The sequence below is a fragment of the Phacochoerus africanus genome, chromosome 14, assembly GCF_016906955.1.
Source record: "Phacochoerus africanus isolate WHEZ1 chromosome 14, ROS_Pafr_v1, whole genome shotgun sequence".
NCBI classification, from domain to species: domain Eukaryota; kingdom Metazoa; phylum Chordata; class Mammalia; order Artiodactyla; family Suidae; genus Phacochoerus; species Phacochoerus africanus.
Window position 1 is genome coordinate 48,960,265 of NC_062557.1, and position 24,968 is coordinate 48,985,232.

At 38.5% G+C, this 24,968-nt stretch overlaps 2 protein-coding genes across 2 annotated transcripts in view; one reads left to right on the forward strand and one right to left on the reverse strand.

Annotated features, from left to right (window-relative positions):
* Positions 1–2,901, reverse strand: part of SPATA22 (spermatogenesis associated 22) — a 30,461-nt gene extending 27,560 nt beyond the window's left edge. The window contains exons 1-2 of the mRNA XM_047757650.1: positions 2,745–2,901; positions 553–664 (exon numbers count right to left, since the gene is read on the reverse strand). Coding sequence (XP_047613606.1) covers positions 553–595 — 43 coding nt within the window. The 5' untranslated portion in view covers positions 596–664; positions 2,745–2,901. The remainder of the gene's footprint in view (positions 1–552; positions 665–2,744) is intronic.
* Positions 2,902–7,362: 4,461 nt separating this feature from the next.
* Positions 7,363–24,656, forward strand: ASPA (aspartoacylase). The gene is made up of 6 exons (XM_047758688.1): positions 7,363–7,755; positions 11,917–12,112; positions 13,580–13,673; positions 16,739–16,846; positions 21,419–21,528; positions 24,117–24,656. Exons 1-6 carry the CDS (start codon positions 7,520–7,522, stop codon positions 24,312–24,314), a joined length of 942 nt encoding a protein of 313 aa, XP_047614644.1. The 5' UTR covers positions 7,363–7,519; the 3' UTR covers positions 24,315–24,656.
* The last annotated feature ends 312 nt before the right edge of the window (positions 24,657–24,968 follow it).

Sequence of the window (24,968 nt, forward strand, 5' to 3'; positions counted from 1 at the left end):
TTTCTCATCTAGAAAACAGGTGTGATAATAATGACAACTATCTCAGAGTTAAATTAATATATATAATCAAGTGCCCAGAATACAGTACATCCACCATAAACAACAGCTGTTATCTTCACTGTGCACCATCATCATTCCCTTGGTTCTCATCATTCTTGCTTCTGTCCTTATACTAATAAATTGGGAATGCATAAATGGCAGGGGAAGCTGTAAGGGATAAAAGAAATACTTCTGGAACTATTTTAAATAAGTCATAAATAAAAATGTTAAGTATTATTAATTTCTTTACTTTCAGCATAAAAGCACAAAACAACTCAAGCAACTGGGTTTGCAGAAAGCATAAATCCAGGAAAGTCTGATTTTATTTCCACCTAGGCCATTTTGTCTTGAGTAAAAAGTTCTTTCCTTCAGCCTAAAAAGTAAAGAGGGTAGACTATATGTTCAATCTTTTTAAAAGTTCCTTCCAAAATGTTGCATCTATATACTATACAAGGTTTACATGTTACATACAAACTATAAAAAAAAAATCTTTAAATAAAAGTTGATCAATACCTGCTGTACTTCGAGCTGAATTTTCATTTAGGTTTCTCTTCATTTCCTTCAATATCAAAGTCTATAACTTTTTCTTTAGCACTCCAACTTTACAACATGAGGTTGACTAAACCTTCAAAAACAAGAAATTTATAACTCATACTGTATCAACAGTAAAATCAAATTCTCAACCTGGTAATTACTGAAATTAGGGTTTAAAACTTTGATTTTGAACCTGATAATGTAAACACTCTATGGCGTCTTTCGCTTTTTGAGTAAGATTCTTCAACATAACCTATTTTTCCAAATCTGTTTGAAGTAAGTTAAGACTAGAGTGACTATAGCCTTGCTTCCTAAACACATGTGGATTTTCACAGAGTCTATGTAATTTATTACAGAACCAAGGACCCACAGTAAGAATAACTCTACAAAGAGGGAAATGGACTACAACACTGGCAAACATACATAACTGAACTAGTCATGTAAGAATATGTTCTTGGAGTTCCCGTCGTGGTGCAGTGGTTAACAAATACAACCAAGGTTGCAGGTTCAATCCCTGGCCTTGCTCAGTGGGTTAAGGATCCAACGTTGCCGTGAGCTGTGATGTAGGTTGCAGACCCGGCTCGGATCCCGCGTTGCTGTGGCTCTGGCGTAGGCCGGTGGCTGCAGCTCCGATTAGACCCCTAGCCTGGGAACCTGCATATGCCGCGGGAGTGGCCCTAGAAAAAGCCAAAAAAAAAAGAGACTATGTTCTGTGTCTGTTTAAAACTCTATGCTGTACAAGAGAAACTAAAAATACACTGTAAATCAACACTTTTTTAAAAAGAAAGAAAATTATATGTAAAAAAAGAAAAAAACTCTATTCAGCAGTTCTTTTGTTGGAGCAGAGGGTTAAATATCAGATACTGTCACTGCAGCAGCTTGGGTTGCTGCTGTGGCATGGATTCCATCCCTGGCCTAGGAATTTTCACATGCTCCCGTCACGGCAAAAAACAAAACAAAACAAAACATCCCCTCTATGCAGATCATCTGCTTTGGCCATTAATTTGATATCCCTGGATGATACAATACCAAGTCAAAGGCCTCATTTAATATCCAGAATAACAGTAACGATAAGTTTCCACTATTTCTATAACTTTAATAACTGAAACAAGATTTTTTTCGCTATTTTTTTCTTTTATCACAGTTTTTGCCGTATTTTTTCCATGTTTAGCCTCTTATATTTTAATCCCAATTTAATTCAACAAAGACCTATTCTGTGAAAAGGTAAAATGCAAACAAGATCATTTCTGCTCCCAAGTTCACTGCCCCATAAAACAAACAGACATGAACACCACTTGACTAATAATGTAAATCGTACTGAGGTAAATATTAATTTCCAAATATCGCCTCTAGAAATAAAACTTGAGAAACGAGGTCAGGGACTGCCTCCCCTTTGTTTCCACAGCTTGGCCTTGAAGCTGGATATACCTAATCCTTTAGAAGATATTCTTGGTCCCATTCTAGGAACTAAAAGAGAGGTTACGGGGAGTTCCCATTGTGGTTCAGTGGTTAAGGAACCATGAGGCTGCGGGTTCGATCCCTGCCCTTGCTCAGTGGGTTAAGGATCCGGCGTTGCCAGGGAGCTGTGGTGTAGGTCGCAGACAAGGCTGGGATCTGGCGTGGCTGTGGCTGTGCTGTAGACTGGCGACTAACCTGGGAACCTCCATATGCCGCGGGTGCGGCCCTAAAAAAGACAAAAAATAAATAAAACAAAGGTTACGCCACCTTTTCTTAGCCCAGAAACACCAACAACACATCCTGAACTTAGAGAGGGTTGACACGTTTCTGAGTCTCTGACCCTGGACCACTGACCCTGGGTACAGGGACTCTGAACCACGCTCCCACCGCCTCCTCCCTGCTCCCCACTCGGGCTTCCAACTGGACCCTAACTGCATTAATCTGAGTAGTGGCGTCGATGTACCGAAAGTTTGCTTAACGCGTGCGTGCGTGCGCCAAACACCGACAGACCGTTGCCTCAAAACGAGGCCATGAGGCCTATGTGCGCCCCTCCTGGGAAAAACGAAAAACTCCGGTCAGGGTCCTGTTCTCTTCCAACTATCTCTCCTGTTCCGGGGATCCGGGCAGTTTGGTACCTAGGGCCTACACAGGCTCCTTCCCTTCTTGGCCCTCCTGCTAAGACGACGCGCAACTTTAACCCTCAAGCGCCTCACCTCAGTCGACCGTTACCGAAGCAGCTCAGTCAGCAACCGCCGCTCCCTTCCCGCCTCTGAAAAAGCGCAGGCGTGGCGCCGTACGCATGCGCACCCGCCCACGTTGCTGACGCGCAGGCGCAGACGCCACGGCTTCCAGGCCGGGCGGGGTGGAGAATGGCGTCCTTCGTTCTGTGGATAAAGAGGGAGAGATTCTTGCCCCCTCCCTCTGGAAAGGAAACCTGAGCTCTTTCCCCACCCCCACCCCCGCCCCACAACCTCCCCTGCGTTCTCACACTGTGAGGTACGCTACGAAGGAATGTTCTAGCTCTTTGGAGTTTTGCCTGGAGACGGACAAGCCTGTTCTAGTTGCCTGTGGGGCCCCGCTGGCTTCTGCCCTGGCTTCGTCCTAAATTAGGGCCCACGGCTGGTCTCCCAACCCCGTTCTCTCACGTGGAGAGCATTTCTTAGGTTCTGCACCTCAGTTTGTGAGATGCGATGGCAACCCAGAGCCTGCCTAGAAGAGAATGGCTCAAAGGCCATGGGCCTCATAAGGATCTCGCTTGGTCTGGTTGAGTTTCTGAGTCAGGTCAATCAGATGGGGCATTGGAGTCGCTAGGAGGCTGGGAGAGCTGAGCCATGGGTTTAGATGACGGCGGCGCAAGGCCCAGGCAGGAAGGCAAGGCAGTGCTGCACTAGCAGGGGGGAGGGAAAGAGTCTGCGCCTCAGAGACTGGGGCCTCCGGAGAGGAAAGGGAAGGTGCAGTGACCCAGACTCTGACCCTCGGCTCCTTGCTCTGCCTCTGCTCTTGAGCAAGTTAACCCCTCTAAACCTACATTTCCTTCCTCAGTATGATGTCAATAATAATAGTTAATTGCCCAAAAGATATTAAATTGAATGGTTCTGGCACACCGTAAGTGCTCAAAAAATGTTAGCCCTTGTTTACTATCAGTAGTTGCCTTTTATTAAGAAGATACTGGAGGACAGGAATAATAATTCTACCTCTGTCTGGGTTCAAAGACCATATTTTGTTGTTACTCTATCTTCTGACCATTTCAAGACTAGAAAGGGTGAAGGGAAGAGGTGCAGAGGGACCCAAAGATGAAGGGAAGTTTGTTAGTGAAGACCTAAGACCATGGTACATATTAGTATCTTCTTTGAAGTTTAGATCAAATAAAAGAGAATGTTAAGAGCTAGGATTAGAGGTAGATTGAGACTAGCTAATAGACCATGTTGACTGCCAAACTAAGGAATAGGTTTGAAGGAAAGGGGTCTCCATTTGATTTGGAAAAGATAAGACTTCACACGGGGAGTTCCCCTCGTGGCTCAGTGGTTAAGGAATTTGACTAGGAGCCATGAGATTGCGGGTTCAATCCCTGGCCTTGCTCAGTGGGTTAAGGATCTGGCGTTGCTGGGAGCTGTGGTGTAGGTCACAGATGTGGCTCAGATCCCGTGTTGCTGTGGCCCTGGCGTAGGCCAGTGGCTACAGCTCTGATTTGACCCCTAGCCTGGGAACCTCCATATGCCAGGAGTGGCCCAAGAAAAGGCAAAAAGACAAAAAAAAAAGGCTTCACACGGTAAATTGTCTAAAAAGACTTCACCTTCATTGTTCGAGAGAGGAGACTTTAAAAAAAAAAAATGAGTGAAAGTTTCAGGAAAGCAGATTCTGACCTGATACATAACATACATGCACACACACACAACACCCATCTACCTAAAATAAATTTCTCATTGGAAGAAAAAAACTTTAAGCTCACTGTGGGCAACATCCTGTACTACATCTGTAAGGACTACAGACATAAGCAACATGGAATCTTTGCTAGCAGTTTATAAGCTTAATTTATTTGATTCCTATGTTGTTCCAGTTACCATTTATTTATCTCCACTTAGAAAGTTAATCAGAATAGATGACAGCTATAGGGCCACAGAGGAATAAAAAAATTAAACAAGTAAGAGTAGTTTGATTACTTGACTACTGGCCAGCCACAATATGTGTAAGACACTTTATGTGTAATTTTGGAGAGAAGACCCTCTCTGTCCCCCTATTGCACTATTTTTGGAAACAAACCCTACATTAAATTTTTCTCCTACAAAATTTCTAGCGTTAATCTATTGTACAGCTACGACTATGAAAAATTTATTCTCCCTTTGTTTTAAACTACATTATTTTACTAGTAAATTGGGCACCACCATCCCCACAAAACATTTGTAGTGCTGGAAGTAACTTGGCTTATTTTCTGTAAGTACCTCGAAACATTAAATATGCAACCTAATAGTGAGATAGTGACAACTGGAAAAGATCCCACTTTGTATAATATCAGTTCTATGCACTCTTAGAAAAGAACTAGACTAATAAAAGTGTGCAGTTTCTGTAGGGTTCAAAAATTTAGTGTGCTTTGGGAAACAGGGAGTTAAAAATCTTTTGGAAGTTAACTTGGAATAAGAGTATGAAAAGCCTCTGTTGCTCTAGTTCTAAGGAAATGCTTTCCTTTTTTTCTAATAAAGCTTTCCGCAGAAGACAAACTCTGTACACAATAAACAAGGTAAGTATAAAACAGAATTACTATAATTCATTAACTCAAAAAAGTTACTCATTTTGACGTGTAAAGGAAACTTTGTGGATAGTAGATGTGCTTCAAAGTGCTGATCAGTTAAAATTCCATAAAACAAGCCTTGAACTACAAGTCATTTGTGCCAGCTACAACTACAGAGCTGAAGCAGCATTTCCAAAGAGACTAGGGCAAAGGACAGAGCTAACCACACATTGGCAGAAAAGAAACAAAACATAATCGAGGGTTAATAATTCACCATAGCTACTGTTCTTAAAACCAAAGTACCTGAACAATGCGACTGTCATCTGTTTACATTTATGCTTGTTTCTGGCATCTCTATACTGAAGTGTGCAGTGTACACGAATGTGGGTAGAAAATCAAAGGCTGCGGGGGCTTTTTCTGAAGTTAGAAAAGTAATTGTAATGCGCACAGTTTGATTTTATTACTATGCTTTCTCTATGCATTATAGTCTCTTAAAGGAAGAATACAGGTATTGGTTTATATTTAATATTTTGAAGCATTCACATTTATATTTCCTTCGTGTGTCTTGTTCGTAAGCTCATTTGTTTCCTGAGCACACTGTACTGACTGTTTACGTGAATTTGGAAAGAGAAAAATTAGGACTTTGGGGAAGCCAAAAATAACAGGGAGCACCCTATTGTTCCGTGAAAAACGCTGGACTTGGATTCAGAAAACCTGGGTCCCAGGCCAAGTTTTTCTCTTGAAAACTCGGGAACCTTAACCAAGTTATTTAACCTCTTTTTCCTTTACCCCTGCAATGAGATTGTCAATACCTAACCCATCCTATCTCATAAAGTGGACGTGTGAGCAAACTGAGATAACATATGTGGGCAAACATTATAAAATAAACTACTCTGCAGTTGTAATGATTTACTCTGGTTGTACCCTTTTCAAACAGTCTCCCATTACTAGTACATAGTGTTTTTCATACTTGAATGTATTTGACTTTCTGGATGGTTGAGCATGAAATCAAATCAGATTTGGCTCAGAGTCATTTCTCCAAAGGGACGTAATCATCTTAGTACATACAGTATTCTAGATGATTTCCCCTAAAACGACCCCCTCTTGAGCAACACATTCCAGTGGAAAGAGAGTCCCTGCTCCCAGTAAATTGGGCTGTGTCCACACAAACTCATATAATCTAGTTAGTATATATAGCATGCCCCAGGATATTTTCAGGCATTTCAAAAACTTGAAAATTACCAACAGTTGTTTTTCCTTTCATTTTCAGGCGAAGAGTGAGGAAGATCCCTAAGGAAGTCAACACAGAATCACCAATAACTTCATGAGAAAGAAAGCATGTTTCAAAGTAGCTTTTTACAGTGATCATGATTTGGTTCTTGTGTCTCTGACCATGAGAAAGCATTCTGGGGAGCTCCCATCGTGTCTCAGAGGATAATGAACCCAACTAGTATCCATGAGGATAGGGGTTCGATCCCTGGCCTCACTCAGTGAGTTAAAGATTCCACGTTGCTATGGCTGTGGCATAGGCTGGCAGCTGCAGCTCTGATTCAGCCCCTAGCCTGGGAACTTCCATATGCTGCGGGTGCAGCCCTAAAAAGAATTAAAAAAAAAAAAAAAAAAAGCTTTTGGAAAGAAAGGAGGCTGGTTCCAGAGGAGCCCTCTGAGTTCTGCCTTTGGCTGTATGTAGAGATGAAATTCACGTGGCCTCTGATGATTTAAGCGGGGCTGGGGGGAGCCGCTGAACTCAATTCAGAGGAAGTGGTTTAAAGTGGAAACAGAACTATTGAATAATAACACGCACATCGTGGGCCACTTCTTTTTTATATTTTTGAGGATAAGAAAAATATAATCTATTTTTATTACTAAAACAGTCGTGAATGCACCATTAGGTGACATTCTAGCTGAAGAGAAAACAGAAGTTTTGCATTAGTGTGAGATGCTAATTTTTATTGCATTTAGGTCTAACGACCATTTGAGGGAGTTAGAAGTTAAAGTAAACAGCTGTATCTCTAGTTGATCTCTGCATATTTTAATCCAAATATGGTAAAGGGCAGGGCTAAAGAAGGGAGTGTCCTTATAATAAACAAGGCTCAGAACTAACAGAAAATTAAAATATACTCCACTCAAGAGAACTCTGTACTTTGCACTTTGGTTAAAGTCTCATTTAGATTTAAATTTCTGAAATTTGCTTAAGAAATTAAGTTTTCTTTGATCTCCTCCCTTCTGAATTGCAGAAATCAGATAAAACTACCTGATAAAATGACTTCTTGTCAAGTTGCTGAAGATCCCATAAAAAAGGTTGCTATATTTGGAGGAACTCATGGGAATGAGCTCACAGGAGTATTTCTAGTTAAGCACTGGCTGGAGAACAACACTGAGATTCAGAGAACAGGGCTGGAGGTAAAACCATTTATAACCAACCCAAGAGCAGTGGAGAAGTGCACCAGATATATTGACTGTGACCTGAATCGAGTTTTTGACCCTGAAAATCTTGGGTAAGACTGTACTTATTTGTGTTGTATGTGTGTGCATGCACGGGTGTGTGTGTGTGTGTGTGTGTGTCTGTCTGTCTGAAAAGTAGTATGTGTGAGAGCATGTGTATGTGTATATGCATATGATATTCATATCCATACATACAGTTGCTCTTGTGAATAAGATCACTTTCACTTTTAATCATACTCCATTATGAATTACTCAGTTATCTAAACTGAGCATTCATGTGCTCTTTTAGAAACTTTTTAAAACATCAGATGGTTTTTAACTAATTTTTCTTTTTAAATGTATTCTATGCAGACTGAAACAACAGATTACAGAAGCTTTTATTTTTTAAATCGTATCTGTAAAGAAGCAGATTTAATAGTCTTTTGCATCCATTAATATTTGGCCATTATGCTTAGGTACATATTTGTTAGCTTTCTAGGTGGCACAATGCTCCTTTTTTTGCAACTATGTTTATGATGATGCCTAAAGTTCTAGTTAAGAAATGTGTAATGTTTCGACTAATATTTGTTGAATGAAAGAGTGAATAAATACCCTCAGAAAACATTAGTCCACTCTGTGATCTGAGGAGTAGATGTCCTACCTTCAGTGGGGATCACTGAGACCTGAATTTATAGTTGATGACACATTGCATACAATGTACATAACACTCTAGGTTTGTCCTTATTAATTATTTTTGCCTTTGTATACATTATTATAGCCACTACCAAAAACATATACCACTTTTTTCTTTCATTTACATAAAAATATTATTAAACACCCACTCTTCACAGGGCGCTGTGCCAGGTATCATGGATATACAAAGCTATGTACAAAATGGTTTTTAATCTCAATGAGCTAACAGACTGCAAGCTGAGATATCAGTCATGTACAGAAACAACTACCATAGTACTGCTTTATGTACTCATTTTCTGTTAAATCCTAATTTGAGTTTAGAGAGTTGCTTCAATTTAATCTCATCACAGATCAAAAGATGGTTATCACATTCATACAAATTTGTCTCACTTTATGGAATAGACGTTTTCTGAGGCACTTATACATTAGTCATACCTTGTATATCAAACCATGTCTGAGGTTATATCGACACAAAGTTTATCTATTCACCTAAAACATCTATTAACTAGCTCTTATATTACAAGTAAGGATTTGTTCAAGAATAACTTTTAGTTTGCATTGTTAACTTCCCAAGTAGCTCTGAGATGGACTATAGTGAGTTTTCTTTTTATGAGCATTCAGTAGCATGTATTTCAATGATAGTAGTCTTTTAAATTAAATTCACTTTTTTCTTTTTTTAAAGTTTTATTATAAATTCACTTTCTGGAGTTCCCTGGTGGCCTAGTTTTTGAGGATTCAGCATTGTCACTGCTGTGGCTTTGGTTCAATCCCTGACCTAGGAACATTTATCAGAGGCTAGACAGTTCTCTCTCAGGGTGGTTATGGAAACTTATGAACTAGATAAGTCAGTTACATTTTCCCATCCCCCATCTCCCAAATTTTGCTGCTTTTCCTATATCCCCCATATCAGTGATACCACCTTTATGCACCAAATCACCTACAGAAATCATCTTAGAACCCTCCTCATTCCTCATCCCCTATGTCTAGAGGGATACTAAGTCTTCCAATTATTCAAGTATTGAATACTTTTTTTTTTTTGGTCTTTTTGCCATTTCTTGGGCCGCTCCCGAAGCATATGGGAGGGTCCCAGGCTAGGGGTCTAATAGGAGCTGTAGCTGCCAGCCTACGTCAGAGCCACAGCAACAGCAGGATCCGAGCAGCGTCTGCGACCTACACCACAGCTCACAGCAAGGTCGGATCCTTAACCCACTGAGCAAGGCCAGGGATCGAACCTGCGACCTCATGGTTCCTAGTCGGATTGGTTAACCACTGCGCCACGACAGGAACTCCCTCAAGTATTGAATAATTGAAAGTATTTTGCATATCTAATCTTCCTCTCCATTTTCACTGCCTTAGTTTATTTCTTCTGTGGATGGTTAGAGTAATCTCCTAAAGAATCTTTGCGCATCCGGCCTTACTGCTATCTATTGTCTGTGTGGTAGTAGCCTTAAGAATCATCCTAATGTGTAAATCTGGTCATGTGTTTCCCATGCTAAAAATTCTTCAAAAATCTCCTATCCAGATAGATTTAAGTAACTTAGCATAGCTGCCATTATTCCCTTTAGGATCTTGTCCCTGCCTATTCCGTCAGCCTCATCCCTTGGGACTCTGGGGCCCTGATTCCAGGCATGGGAACTCAAAGTATCTATTATCTTTCAAAACTTCAAGCCTTGACTCTGAGCAACTGGGTGGCTGGTGGTGCCATTTACTCACATGGGGAAGAATTTTAGATGCACATCAGTTGGTGAGGGGAAACTCATGAAGCTGTGTGAATTAACTTTTAAAGTGCATAAGTACCCATTAAGAACTATGTTTGGTTGTGTGTGATAGAAATTTGAAAACAGCAGCTTAAACAAATCAAATAAGGATTTCTTTTCACAAATAGTAAGCCCAGAGGTAAGCACTCTAGGGTTAGTGCAGTGGCTCAATGATATCATAAATGCCACAGACTTCTCTTTTCCCAGTGCACCAGCCCTAATCTTTGGTCCTCATCACTTTTCTTCATAATTGAAAAAAATGGCTGTTCCACTTTCTTGATGGCAGTCCAGGCAAGAATTACCCATGTGCAAACTGTAGGTTCTTTGAAAGACAGGCATCATATGATATCACTTATATGTGGAATCTAAAAAAATTTTATAAATGAACTTATTTTTACAAAACAGAAACAGACTCACAGACTTCAAAAACAAACTTGTGGTTACCAAAGGGGACAGGGTGCAGGGAGGGATGGATTGGGAGCTTGAGACTGGCATATGCACACTATTATATATGGAATGGAAGGTCAATAGGGACCTGCTATACAGCACAGGGAACTCTACCCAATATTAACCTATATGGGGAAAGAATCTGAAAGCAAATGGCTATGCGTATGTATATAACTGAATCACTTTGTTGTACAGCAGAAATTATCATAACATTGTAAATCAACTGCACTTCAGTAAAACTTTTAAAATGGAAAAAATAAATAAATAAAATAGTCTGTGCATACAAACAGAAAATAATTTATGGGTACCAAAGGGAAAGGAAGGGAAGAAATAAATTAGGAGTTTGGTATTAAACAGATAAACAGCAGATTAAAATATATAGCACAGGGAACTATATTCAATATTTTGTAATAACCCATATGGAGAAAGAATCTGAAAAAATACATATATGTACGTATCACTGAATCACTTATCTGTATACCTGAATACTAACACAACACTGTAAATCAACTGTACTTATATTTTTTAAAAAACACAAATTGTGCAGATTTTTAAAAAAGCCTATGCATTAAAAAAAGATACTAGCAAAAATAGAAAATATAAATAAGTGAAATTATAGAGAAATGTGGTTGAATGCTTTAATAAGGAAAAATAAATTTAAATTACCAGATACATTAAGAAAAAAATATATCCTAACCATTTGGGGAGGGAGAAGGGCAAGGTAGAGAATTCATTTGAGAATACAATACAAATGATCAACCCTCATTCCCAGAAAAACTCATATATGTAATTACCTGCAAATATTTGTATTTTCTCAGGGTTTACAGACTCTTCTCTTGTAAAGCTTGACCCTGGACCTCTAGAGGTTCATGGGCATCACTTAAGAATCCATAATTAGATGTGAACACCTAAGTTTGACTATTTTTGTGCACTAGAACTAGCTAGAGTGCAAAAAAAAAAAAATAGGTGCACTTGATGGTGTAGCTCTGTAATAGCCCAGTGCACTTAACTACTAAGAGACTGTTGATAAAATTAATGGAAGAATTTTGTTCAGGATTGAAGTCAAATGGTAAGTTCTGTTGAAATGTCCTTCTTGTGACCAGCCACACAAGTGAACCATCATTAGCAAGCATGTCAGTGCAACCTTATGTGGAATCAAATGGAGGAAAAATGTAGTTTTTCATCTATAAAGTTTTCAAGTAAACTTCCATTTCCCTCACAGATTTTTCACATTGAATGTTTGGAAACTGGTTTCGTATATACTGTGTTCCTATTGTACATTTATGTCACCTTAGCCATAGATGTTAATCTTTTTTTTTTTTTTTCTGCTCATAACAGCAAAAGAATGTCAGAGGATTTGCCATATGAAGTAAGAAGGGCTCAAGAAATAAGTCGTTTGTTTGGTCCAAAAGATAGTGAAGATTCCTATGACATCATTTTTGACCTTCACAACACTACTTCTAACGTGGGGTGCACTCTTATTCTTGAAGATTCCAGGAATGACTTTTTAATTCAGATGTTTCACTATATTAAGGTAATGTCAATTTTACTCATTTACAAGTTAGCCTAGGACCTGTACTTTTAAGTCAGGTATAGATGTGAAACAACCAGAAGAGTATCAGGAGGGCAGGTCCAAGAGAAAAGGGGGGTTGGGAGGAGCACCAGAAGAGAAGTAGAAGTGGCAGGCAGGAAAAAAGGAGAAGAAATGAGTGAAATAAAAATTAAAAAGTAAAAATCATTATAAAAAATGAAATGAGTAAAATAATAAGTATAATGAATAAAATAGTATAACATATATAGATTCTTACATCTGTACAATTATAAATATTTTATCAAGGTAGCCACCAAAATCATAGGCCATTTGGTAAATTAATACCCAAATTTTAACTGGTGTGGTTAAAGTGGTTCAATGACAGTTTTAGGAAACTCAAAAAATAGTCATTTAATGTTGATTAAAGACCAATGATAAAGAGAGGGGCTCATGTCCTTGTCTCCATTTGATTCGTATACTCCAACATACATCCCATCTTTCGTATTTCGTAGCGCTAATCATTTTAAGGCTGAGATGAAACAATCAGAAATCCAGTGCCTTGACTAGAGAAAAACTGCTGGAAAATAAAAACCAAGCAAAACACAAAATAAACTATTTGTACATTTCTATGTAATGGATAGCCTTCCTTCCAGAGAGCTGATAGGAGCTAGCACGTTTTAATGGAAAGAGTGTGACCCATATAGCTAGGAGTATCTAGGTTCAAATCCTGGCTTTCTCATTTACTAACCTTGAACAAGATACTTAACTTCCCAAACCTTGCTTTCCTCGTTTTATAAAGTTGACATAATAACAACACTTAGCCTGTATGGCCATTATAAGTCTTAAATGAGATAAAATATTTATCTGAGTATTTAGCTGAATGCCTAATAGATAGTAAAGATTAGCTGTTATTCCTGTTTCCTTAAATTTTTGATGTTGACTAGATAGTAGTTCTGGTAGGAGATCAAAATGAAGCTATTCTTTGTTGCTCATTGAAGGGAGAGCTGAATACTTTGTTTGCCAGAGGCAAAAGCCTCAGGACTGCCACTGTTATCAAAACTGAGGCCTCTCCTGAATTATCATTCAGATAAGTGGAAGTAGGGGAGTTACCTAACATCTGTAGGGACCTGGCCCACAGGGATAGAAACAATTCTTTAAGAGACCAGCACTAAGCTAAACAGTAACCAGTGATGAAAACAGAAATAATCAAATCCATTCAGAAGAAGAATGTATTCATATTCTTTGTTCACAGTTCTGGAGAATTGTATGCCTAATCCAATTTTATATGTAATTTGTGTTTTCAAAGCTCTAATAATAACTTTGGATTTTAGAGTATATTTCATAAAGCTGTCTTCACAAATCTTAGTTGATTGAAGTGAAACATATTGAAGGCATTATTGACTCTAGCAGCAAAGAGTACAAAGCATATGGTCTTTACATAATAAGAAAGATGTTTTAAATTCTTTCCAGACGTCTCTGGCTCCATTACCCTGCTATGTTTATCTTATTGAGCATCCTTCCCTCAAATATGCAACCACACGTTCTATAGCCAAGTATCCTGTTGGTAAGTCATATCTCCCCCTGTCACAACTAAATAAAATGTGTCCTAGATGAAACTGAGAAAATTAAAGACTATTTATAGTGACTTTGCTTGTTTTTATGGCTTAACAATTGTCAAGTAATAAGCAAACTATCTGCAGGCCATCTCTATACCAGATTTTCTCAATTTCATTGAGCAGCTTTCTGTATCTCAGGAAGAAACACCAAGCTGAAGGAATTTGAATCTTATAATGGGCAGTAAGCAACCTGCCTTTTGCTCCTAGGAGGACATCATCCCTATCTTCCAAGACTATTCACTATGCACACATTCTTTAAAAAAATAACCTGGAGCCAAGGCAGTCAATATCTTGCTGGCGAAATGTGCAGAAATACGAAAGACCCATGGAAAATTCTCTCCCAACATCCCTCTTAACACTTGTTTTGCAGTAGTCTCTGGTAGCCTGTGTCTGTTACCCATTCGCCTGTTTTCCCTGTCAGTTACTGGACTGTGAGTTCATGTTTTCCTTCTGGTAACTTCTAAGATTCAGGCCTGTACACTCATGCACCTTCTCAGTCTCTTTTTTCTATACTCCATTCTCTTCCCCAAGTGACCTATTAGCATAATTGTTTGCAGGCCACACTATAATCTTTAAAATTGCAGTCACAACTTAAAATCTTTTTTTTGTTTGTTTTGTTTGTTTGTTTGTTTGTTTGTTTTTTGTTAGCTCTCAGGCATTTTAGGTCTTTTTTTTTTTTGTCTTTTTAGAGCCCCACCTGCAGTACATGGAGGTTCCCAGGCTAGGGGTCCAATCAGAGCTGTAGCCGCTGGCCTACACCACAGTCACAGCAACGCGGGATCCAAGCCACATCTGAGACCTACACCACAGCTCAGGGCAAAGCCGGATCCTTAACCCACTGAGTGAGGCCAGGGATCGAACCCACTCCTCGTGGATGCTAGTCGGGTTCACTAACCACTGAGCCACGATGGAAACTCCGGATCTCAGGCATTTTAAATAAGAGCAATTTAATTTAAAAATGGGTTGTCAAAGAGAAGCAAATTTAAAGTTATCTTAGTTATTCAGCTATTGATAATTTTTGGCACATAATCAAAGGATCAGTTGAGGCAACTAAATAGCCAAGTATAGGTAATTATTTGAAACAAATTCAATGCTTAACAATAATGGATAGAGATCCTGTTTCTCTGTGACACCAAATAAAACATAAAATTTCCAAGCCTTGAGAGAGCAATCCTGGTCTGTTACATTTATGGAGCAATGTCGCTCTTAGAACAAATATCTACTGATATGTTTGGCTCTTAAAAAATAGAGCAAATCTTTCAAACATTTTAATATGGAAAAGTATTAAGAACATCATAAATAATTAGAAATATATGTTCTCTTTCCAATTCTACAATTTTATTCGTAATATTTTTATATCATCCAGTCACTGAGGGGAAAAAACACTTAAGATCAAAGAGACTGTTTCTCCAACTCAGCATTTTAAATACATCTGTGACTTTAAGTGCCACAAGATGTCATCTGTAGTTTCAAGCATCATATGCCAATGTGACAATATCTAACGGAGTAAAGGAGACTCTCAGGATCTCCCCTGCAGACCCTTCTTATGGCCAGTTGTTCAGAACTGGGTCAATTATCTATCCTTAAATTAATTACTAGGGTTAATAGGATTACTATGATTGACTAAAACTATTCTACATTTACTCCGGAGTTGGATACCCAACCAGAATCAGGACTCTGTCGGCAAGGAGTAAGATGGGGTGAATTGGGGGTAGACAACCAACAATGTATTCTACAGGATGCATACAGACATGTCCATGAAGACATTTTCACACATTTGGAATCATTTATGTACTGGTGCATCCCTTAGCTACACTTATACCATATACTTAAATATATGCCCAAACACATATCCAGGAAAGCTAAGCACAAAAATGAAAAATGAAGATAAAAGAGAATATAGTAAGATTTTGAACATTAAGAAATAACAGAAGTGGGGGTTCCCATCGTGGCTCAGTGGAAACGAATCCCACTAGGAACCAGGAGGTTGTGGGTTCGGTTCTGGCCTCGCTCACGGGGTTAAGGAGCTGGAGTTGCCATGAGCTGTGGTGTAGATCACAGACGTGGCTCAGATCCTGAGTTGCAGTGGCTGTGGCGGAGGCCAGCAGCTGCAGTTCCAATTCCACCCCTAGCCTGGGAACCTCCATGTGCTGTGGGTGTGGCCCTAAAAAGCAAAAAAGAAATAACAGAAGTGGGTGAAAATAAGATAGGTGGAAAGAATGCATATGAGCTGGTAAAAGAGAATGAGAATGGATGATGTTTTGCTTTATGTAAATGGAAAGGTGATGATTGGAGTGATATCTGTGCGGGAGACTTGAATAGGAGGGAAGGGGCTAGATAAGTGGAGAAAGAGTATTTTGAAGATTTATGCATAGATGCTTGACTGCCACGGAAGTGGACCCTGATAGTACAGGCATAATTTTATTAGGATGGGAAGAAATGAATACAATTTTTTTTCTGAAGAAAATTTAAACCATTGCATTATCATGTCAGGATGGGTTGTTATCTTAAGGGCAAGAATGTTGCTCTAGGGTCACACACACTGTAAATCTGACTTAAATCCATGGCTCTTTTAGTCTAGATTTCTATTACTAAATGGATGTATTTTCCCCCAGAAGCGGAATGTTAAGTGTATGATAGTTTGTCTTTGTGGCCACTTTTTATTTTGGCAGCATAAATTTTTCTATTACGCTATCATAATTTTAAGTGTTTTTACAGTATTGATGGAAATTTAAAGAAAAAAGACCCCAAGTCTTACTACTATAACACAATTCTTTGATTTTTTTTCCCCACGTTCTCTCCCAGTCTTTATTTACTATGCATATAGCTTGTACATGTAAAAGTCCTGCTGTATTTTTTGCCTAACATCATGTCGGAAATATTTTCCATGATGCTATAAAGTCTACTTTTTAAATCATTTTTATGATGAGATTCTAGATCTTGGTATATTAAAATGGTCAATCTTATATTTTAGTGCTTATGTAAATGTGACTATCTCCCCTGCTGTACCTAGGTATAGAAGTTGGTCCCCAGCCTCAAGGAGTTCTGAGAGCTGATATTCTGGATCAAATGAGAAAAATGATTAAACATGCTCTTGATTTTATACATAATTTCAATGAAGGTAAGTAGTAGGCAGAAATTGATTAATTGTTAGCTTGTGTGTATGTGTGTGAGAGGAGTACACATAATGACTTAACCCCTAAACATTGTAGCAATTGGATCCTAAGTCAAATTCGACCTGTTTGTGATGTTAGGTGCTCTTTAAAAATTTTATTCACTTCAGCCATTCATCAATGACCAGTGTAGACACATTCAAGAAAAGCAGCAACAAATAAAACTCCCCAAATGAAATCTTCGTTTTCCTATTAATCTTATTTTTAAAAGGCAAAGAAATACCAAGAACAACAAGTATCCAATAAATAGGTGAAAAGATGTGCAATATCACTAGTAATCAGAGAAGTGCAAATTAAAATGTGAAACCATTTTCTCCCGCTAGATTGGGAAACTTTTAAAATCTGATATTAAACGTTGGAAAGGGTGTAGGAAAAGGGGATCTTCCCTAATGATATAAATTGGTGAAGATACTTTAGAGGATAATTTTACAGTAGCCACTTTCTAAAATGCACAAATCCTATGATCCAACAATTTCACATCTCAGAGAAACACAAGCACATGCACACTTACATGACACATACCAGAGCAGTTATCACACCGTTGTGTGTAAAGCAAAACAATGGAAATGACTTGACTATCCATCAGCTGGTTAGTTAAATAAACTAGCATAGAAAGATCTTTAACCTACACTGTTAGTTGAAAGGAAGCAAGTTGCAGACCAGAACATACAGTATATCAAGTTGCTTCAAAATAATAATGATAATAATTATAAACACTTGCTAGGATACATATAAATATATATGTTAGTACACAGGAAGAAGTTACAGAAGAAAACACATCCAACTAATAACAGTGATTACTGGAGAGAGGAGGGGAAAACCAGGTTAATTTTGTTTGAATTGTGTTCAAGAAGACTGATGTATTCATGTAGTATTTGTATAATTACAGAATAGTTAAGACAACGCTGGTAGTGAGATGGGTATGTGGAGCTCTGCGTACTGTCTGCTCACTTATTTGGTAAACCTAAAACTGAAGTCAAAAAATAATGAAGTCTGTGAAGTTCCTATTGTGGCTCAGTGGTGAATGAACCTGACTAGTATCCATTGTGCTGCAAAAGCTAACTGATTGATAGTCACCTAACCTGCCGGATGTTCTCCTGAAGTTATGCAATCATAGAATGTCAGAGCTGGAAGGGCCTTCCCAGATAAACTAATGTGAAGCTTTCATTTGACAGGTAAAGAAAGTGAGCTTCGAGAAGCTAAGCATCTAGCTCAAGTTTACACATATAGGAGATTAGAGCCCAGGTATCCTGATTCCCAGTTCTAGCCTCTTTCTTTCCCGCACTGGCTTTTTTTTTTTTTTTGTCTTTTGTCCTTTTAGGGCCACGCACATGGCATGTGGATGTTCCCAGGCTAGGGGTCTAATCAGAGCCATTGCTGCCAGCCTACGCCAGAGCCACAGCAATGTAGGATCTGAGCCTCATCTGCAACCCACACCACAGCCCACGGCAATGCCAGATCCTTAACCCACTGAGCGAGGCCAGGGATCAAACCTGCACCGTCATGGTTCCTAGTCAGATTCGTTTCCACTGTGCCACACAGGAACTCCCCCAACACTGGCTTTTTAAGTTCTATTTTCTACCTCTGTCCTACCTCATGTACTTGTGGACAGTGTGCTAGGAGGAATAATTCGAAAACATCTTTTGGTTTAGTGCTATTTGTGAACATACTTAAGTAAAATTTTATGGAACCATATAGGAGCCTGAATAACCAAAGCAATCTGGAGAAAGAGAACAAAGCTGGAGGCATCACACTCCCTGACTTCAAACTGTATTACAAAGCTATAGTAATTAAAACAGTACTGTACTGGCATAAACACAGCCACACAGATCAATGGAGTAGAATAGAGCTCAGAAATAAACCCAGGAATATATAGTAAATTGATTTACTAAAAAGGAGCCAAGAATATACAATGGGGAAAGGACAATCCCACAGTAAAAGGTGTTGGGAAAACTGAACAGCCACACGCAAAAGAACAAAACTCAACCATTATCTTATACCATACTCAAAAATGAACTTAAAATGGCTTAAGGACTTGAACATAAGAACTGAAACTGTAAAACTGATGGAAGAAAACATAGGTAGTGAGCTTCTTGAAATAGATTTTGGCAATCCTTTGACTCTGACACCAAAAGCACAAACAACAAAGACACAAATAAGCAAGTGGAACTATATCAAACTAAAAAGCTTCTACAGAGCAAAGAAAACCATCAACAAAATGAAAATATATTTTTCTGAATGAGAGAAAATATTTGGAAATCATATATCTGATAAGGGGCTAATATCCAAAATATATGAAGAACTCATGCAACTCAATAGCAAAAAAAAAATCTGATTTAAAAATGAACAGAAGATCTGGATAGATGTTTTTCCAAAGACATGCAGATGGCTAAAAGGTGCATGAAAAAAATGCTCTCCATCATTAATCATTAGGGAAATAAAAATCAAAACCATAACAAAGTATCACTTTATACCTGTTAGAATGGGTATTGTCAAAAAGATGATAAGTAAGTTTTGCCAAGGATATAGAGAAAAGGGAGCCCTTGCTCACTGTTGGTGGGACTCTAATGCTGGTGCAGCCACTCTGGAAAACAGCATAGCGATGCCTCAAAAAATTAAAAATAGGACTACCATATGATCTAGCAGTTCTAGTCTGGGTATTTATGCAAAGAAAATGAAAACACTAATTCAAAAAGATATAGGCACCCCTGTGTTTGTTACAGAATAATTTGCAGCAGCCAACATGTGGAAACAACCTCTAAGTGTCCGTAGATGGAGGAATGGATAAAGAAATTGTGGTACTCATATAAATATTATTTAGCCATAAAAAAGAATGTAGTCTTTCTATTTGCAACAATGTGGATGGATCTTGAGGGCATTATGCTAAATGAATAAGTCAGGCAGAGAAAGACAATTACCGTATGATCTCTCTTATATGTGAAATCTAAAAATAAATAAATTAAAAATGTAAAACCAAACTTGTAGATACAGGGAACAAAGTAAGGGCTGCCTAAAGCAGAAAACAGCTAGGAGATGGATGGAAAGAATGAATTGTTTGGGGTTTTTTAGTTTAAGTAAATTGAAATAAAAAAAAAAAAAAACTACTCTATCCTATTAGCCCATAAATTTCATTTTTCAAGAACAGTGTAACCATGAAAAACTCTGTAAGACATGGACAAATTCATTAATTAGAACAAGAAACAAATAAAGAAAATAAGAAATCAAGTGATAGAATTTTTTGGTATATTAGATTGGTTCAGGATTATGAAACCTAAACTTCTTATTGTTAATAAAAAGGGTACAAACCCTTTTAGAATATACTGTTCAGTTACGACATAGGCCAAGAAAGCTAAAGGCTTCTGGGACCTGCAACCATCAGTCAAAGAGCCAATACTCAGGATTTTATTAATGCTGACAATAATGAAACAAGACAACACTGGAGCAGATGCTGTTATGGCCAATGACATGTATTTCTAGGGTGACTTTCTCAGCTTTAGGTTGGGACATTCAAGCACCGGGAAGAAGATCCAGTACAGTGTGTCAGTGCTGGTGGCGGCAGAGCAGCTCTCTGCCTGAAGCTCCTCAAGCCTGTGACATTCTTCTTAATAGCCCCAAGATGGAAACATGCAAGATGTCCATAAACCATAAAAAGAATAAATAAATTATGGTATTTTCTTGGAGTGGAATACCATACTGCAAATAAAATGAATGGACAATGGCTACATACCATAGTATGGATGAATTTTCCAAAGAAGAGCTTAAGGAGACAGATTCAAGGCACATATACTGACTGATTATATTTGCAAAACATCAAGAGGTAGGCAAACCTGAATGATATTGTGTGGGATTCATACATAGGTAGCGAAACTATAAAGCAAGAGAGTCATTACCAAAATGAGTGGTTTCTGCTAAGATGGGAAGGCAATGGGAACATGACAGGACAGAGACATTCAGGGGATGCTGCTATGCAGACAGTGTGCTATTTCCTCTCCTGGGAGGTGGTAACATGGATAATCACTTTACAGTTCATTAAACTATAACTATATTTTTTTGTACTTTCTGAGTGTTATATTTCACAATAAAATGATTTAAAAGCAAAAAACAAAAAAACAATAACCCAACAACAACATAGTGTGTTCTTCCTGAACTGCCTGTCTTCAGTTTTTTGGTTGTTCTTCCTTCTTTAAAACATCAACTTCCCTTTTCTCAGAAGATTTTTTTAGTTGCTATTTATACTTTTTTTTTTTTTGTCTGTCCTTTTAGGGCCACACCTGCGACATATGGAGGTTCCCAGATCAGGGGTCCAATTGGAGCTGTAGCCGCTGGCCTATGCCACCGCCACAGCAATGCCAGATCCGAGCCGCGTCTGAGACCTACACCACAGCTCCTGGCAATGCCGAATCCTCAACCCACTGAGCGAGGCCAGGAATTGAACCCACAACCTCATCTTTCCTAGTCGGATTTGTTTCCGCTGAGCCACGACGGGAACTCCCTATTTATACATGTTGTTTTTACCATAGGAAAAGAATTTCCTCCCTGTGCTATTGAGGTCTATAAAATAATGGAGAAAGTTGATTATCCCCGGAATGAAAGTGGAGAAATTGCTGCTATTATCCACCCTAAACTTCAGGTAACATTGACTGTTTCTTTTAAATATTCAAAATAATGATGCCTTACCTTTGAGTAGAACTTTCCTGTCCAGAGAGCATTTGACAATTCATTAGCTCATGTGATGTTCTCTAAAACATTGCAGTATACTTAGGGTATTCAATCACTCAGTAAATATTTATGGCGTATGTCCTGTGCTGGCTCTGGGATGGCATCAATGAACATAGTTTATATTCTTGTGGAATTTACCGTCTAGATATACTGAAGTCTAAGCTGTGGTCTTGAAAAGGATGATAACCAGATCCTGTAACAGAATAATGAGGTGAGGGTGGGAGGTCAGAGAAAGTGAAATCTCTGGTTCAAGGGCGATAGGTAGGAATTATTCTATTTTAATACAAGAAAACAGAGGCTCAGAAATTAGATCCTTCCCGGAGCCCCATCGCTATTGATGGCAGGTCCTGAATGAATGTTCTTTGCAGTTGACCACATTGCTACTTCCTCCCTGTGATCACTGATATAAGTTAGAGCAAAACAGTTAGAACCTCTTCCTTTGGAATGTTTTCTGCCACTACGTCCTTACTCCTCAGAACCCTAGTAGCTCCTCCTTGTGTAGTTTGATCAGTAATGGCATAGTGAAGGAGAAGAGGAGGCTCTTGGGAGAAGGTTTAAACCTGGAAAAGGCAAAGGTAAAAGAAGGGAGGGCCAAAGATACCAAAAAGCTAAAACCTACACACCCTCAGAGCTCAGAAATGGAAGATAGCCTGTGGATTGTCTAGCCTGGTGCCTTCAACCCTGGATGCACATTGCCCGGAGAGCCTTTTAAAAAAATGATAGTGCTGGGACCCCACTCTGGGATAATCTGATCTTATTGGCCTGGATAATTAGGGTGGAAAACCACTGATCCAGTTCAAACTCCTATTTAAATGACCCTGATGGTAGTCCTTCCAACTTCCAACTGAATAAAGTAGCCTGCCCCAAAATACAGACTAGCAGAGCAAAGGCAGCTTTGTGCCTTAGTGCCACCCAGGTGGAATTTGAAGGAGCCTGAGGCAATGTCTTAAAGGACACAAAGATAAAAACTGGGGAGGAGAGAAGAGGAAAGCACTACAGGTAACAACAACTGCAAGTAGAAGAAACAGAGGCCAGGATAATGATGTCACAACCAGCTACAACACAGGCCTTTTTTAAGTTTTACATTCCTCAAGGACATCCATGGGAAATACAAACCTCATCCTGGGAAGGCAGAGAGGTGAGAGGAACGAGATGAGTAGCAAACATGACTAGTGGTAGGTCTTGAAACCTAGGGAGGGGGGGGTTAAAAAAATAAAAAACTGAATTATAAATAAGGATGAGGGAACGGAAGGAGTGTGACAATTGTTTCTTGATTACATGGTTATACAACTCTATGCTATGCATTTGTCAAAACTCATAAAACTATTATACAAAAATGATTTTACCGTATGATTTCAAAAATATTGACACGTGAGCCCCACTCTTGAGATTCTGATTTGATGAATCTTCACTCATCTATATTTTTCGAACATCCCAGGTAAGTGTAATGTGCAGCCAGGGTTCAGAAAATTGCTATAATGCAGTAGGTCTCATACTTAAATATTGTACATGTGACTCTCTGGGGATTTAACATGAAGATTTTAACTTAGGGGAATAAAATTCTGCTTTTTTTTTTTTTAACAAACTCTCAGGTAATGCTGCTGCTGCTGCTGCTGCTGCTGCTGCTAGCAACTGTTAAAAATGCAGCATCTCAGACCCCCACCCCAGATCTAGAGAATCAGAATCTGCATTTTAACAAGATCCGTTTATGATTTGCAAATACATCAAAGTGTGATAAGAACCACTCTAGGGTTCCTATGGTGTGCCAGTACTGGTGTGTGAGGGGTCACAGGTTCAAGTCCCTGGTGGGGACCTTTCAAATGATTCAGTTGTTATTGGAATGTGGAGACACGTATGGGAAACATCCACTTCATCTTGGACTTTTGCCAGCCTACCCCCACCTTCTCCCACCAATCCGCACCAGAATAGAACCTCCTAACATGCAGGCACAATGTCACTCATTTTTTATCCCCAAAAGTATAATGTCTCATACACTGAAGGCTCTTAAATAGATATTTCCTAAATTTTGCTGAGCAACATTTAACTTCAGCTAGCAAGAGTTAGAATATTCACTTAGGAGACGTGAATTTCGTTTTGCCTTTTGCTATTATAAATCTCTTTGGCAACATTCAAGGCAAACTTATTAAAGCAAACGCTCATCGCATGTGTCAGTTATAGAAATAAAAAGAGGAACTCTCAAAACCTCTGCCAAAATTAACTGCTCAGTCTCAGTGCAGTCAGATCACCCATATGCCTCTCAAGTGTCTCATTTAAAAGAAGACAGTGCTATCATTTTAGTTGTCTGGAGCCTGACATGAAATTTTTTTAATTTATGTTTATTGAAGTATAGTTAATTTACAATGTTGTGTTAGAGTCTGGCCTACAGCAAAGTGATTCAGTTACACATATATATACTCTTTCATATTCTTTTCCGTTATAAAAATTTTAAAGTAGGAGAAAAACCAAATGTAATTTATGTTTTTAATTGTTTCATGAAAGGATCAAGACTGGAAACCATTGCACCCTGGGGATCCTGTGTTTTTAACTCTTGATGGAAAGACTATTCCACTGGGTGGAGACTGTACTGTGTACCCGGTGTTTGTAAACGAGGCGGCATATTATGAAAAGAAAGAAGCTTTCGCAAAGACAACTAAACTAACACTCAATGCAAAAGGTATTCACTCCTCTTTGCATTAGAAATCATTTCTAACTCACTTGTTATAAAGTACCTTGACAAATTCCACTCGTTTGTAAAGTACGATTTTGAAGAGCAAGATGGTGCCTTATTCAACTTCATTTCCAAAGCACATAGCCCAGTGCCTTGCCCACAGTGGACATTCAGGTAAATTTCTTGAATGACTCAATACATTAATGAATATCTTTTAAAGATGTTGTACTTTATATATGCAGCTTATTCAATGAAGTGCATTTCTTATTTCTGTATAACTTTTTATGCAATATACTTAGTTTAACATTCTTTGTAAACAGCCTTTAAATTCAAATTTTAACATTGAAATAGAGACTACACACAGAAAGTTATTAACTTGAGCAGGAATTCAATGTTGTATGTTTTCCAGTAATGTCAAAATCCTACTAGAAACTAATGGTGCAGGCTCATTATTTTAAATTTTTTCACATTTGAATTAATGATAAAGTGTTAAAGATCCAGTCTATAAACTTTAGCAGTAGTTGTGATATCCATAGATTTTTAAATGTCTTTTGAAGATGAAATGTGAACAAGAAATGAGGGCTGACTGGAAAGATGACATTATAAAGAAATCAAGATACTTTGAATGGTCCTTTGTCCATAGTCACCCACACAAAGCATTGCTGCTCTGGCATGCCCACTTG

Bases quoted from the DNA above. Each gene is read 5' to 3' on its own strand.
- ASPA (XM_047758688.1), top strand. From the start codon at position 7,520: ATGACTTCTTGTCAAGTTGCTGAAGATCCCATAAAAAAGGTTGCTATA. The intron at 12,113-13,579 runs GTAATGTCAATT...AATTCTTTCCAG, and splicing joins AGATGTTTCACTATATTAAG to ACGTCTCTGGCTCCATTACC. The intron at 21,529-24,116 runs GTAACATTGACT...GTTTCATGAAAG, and splicing joins TTATCCACCCTAAACTTCAG to GATCAAGACTGGAAACCATT.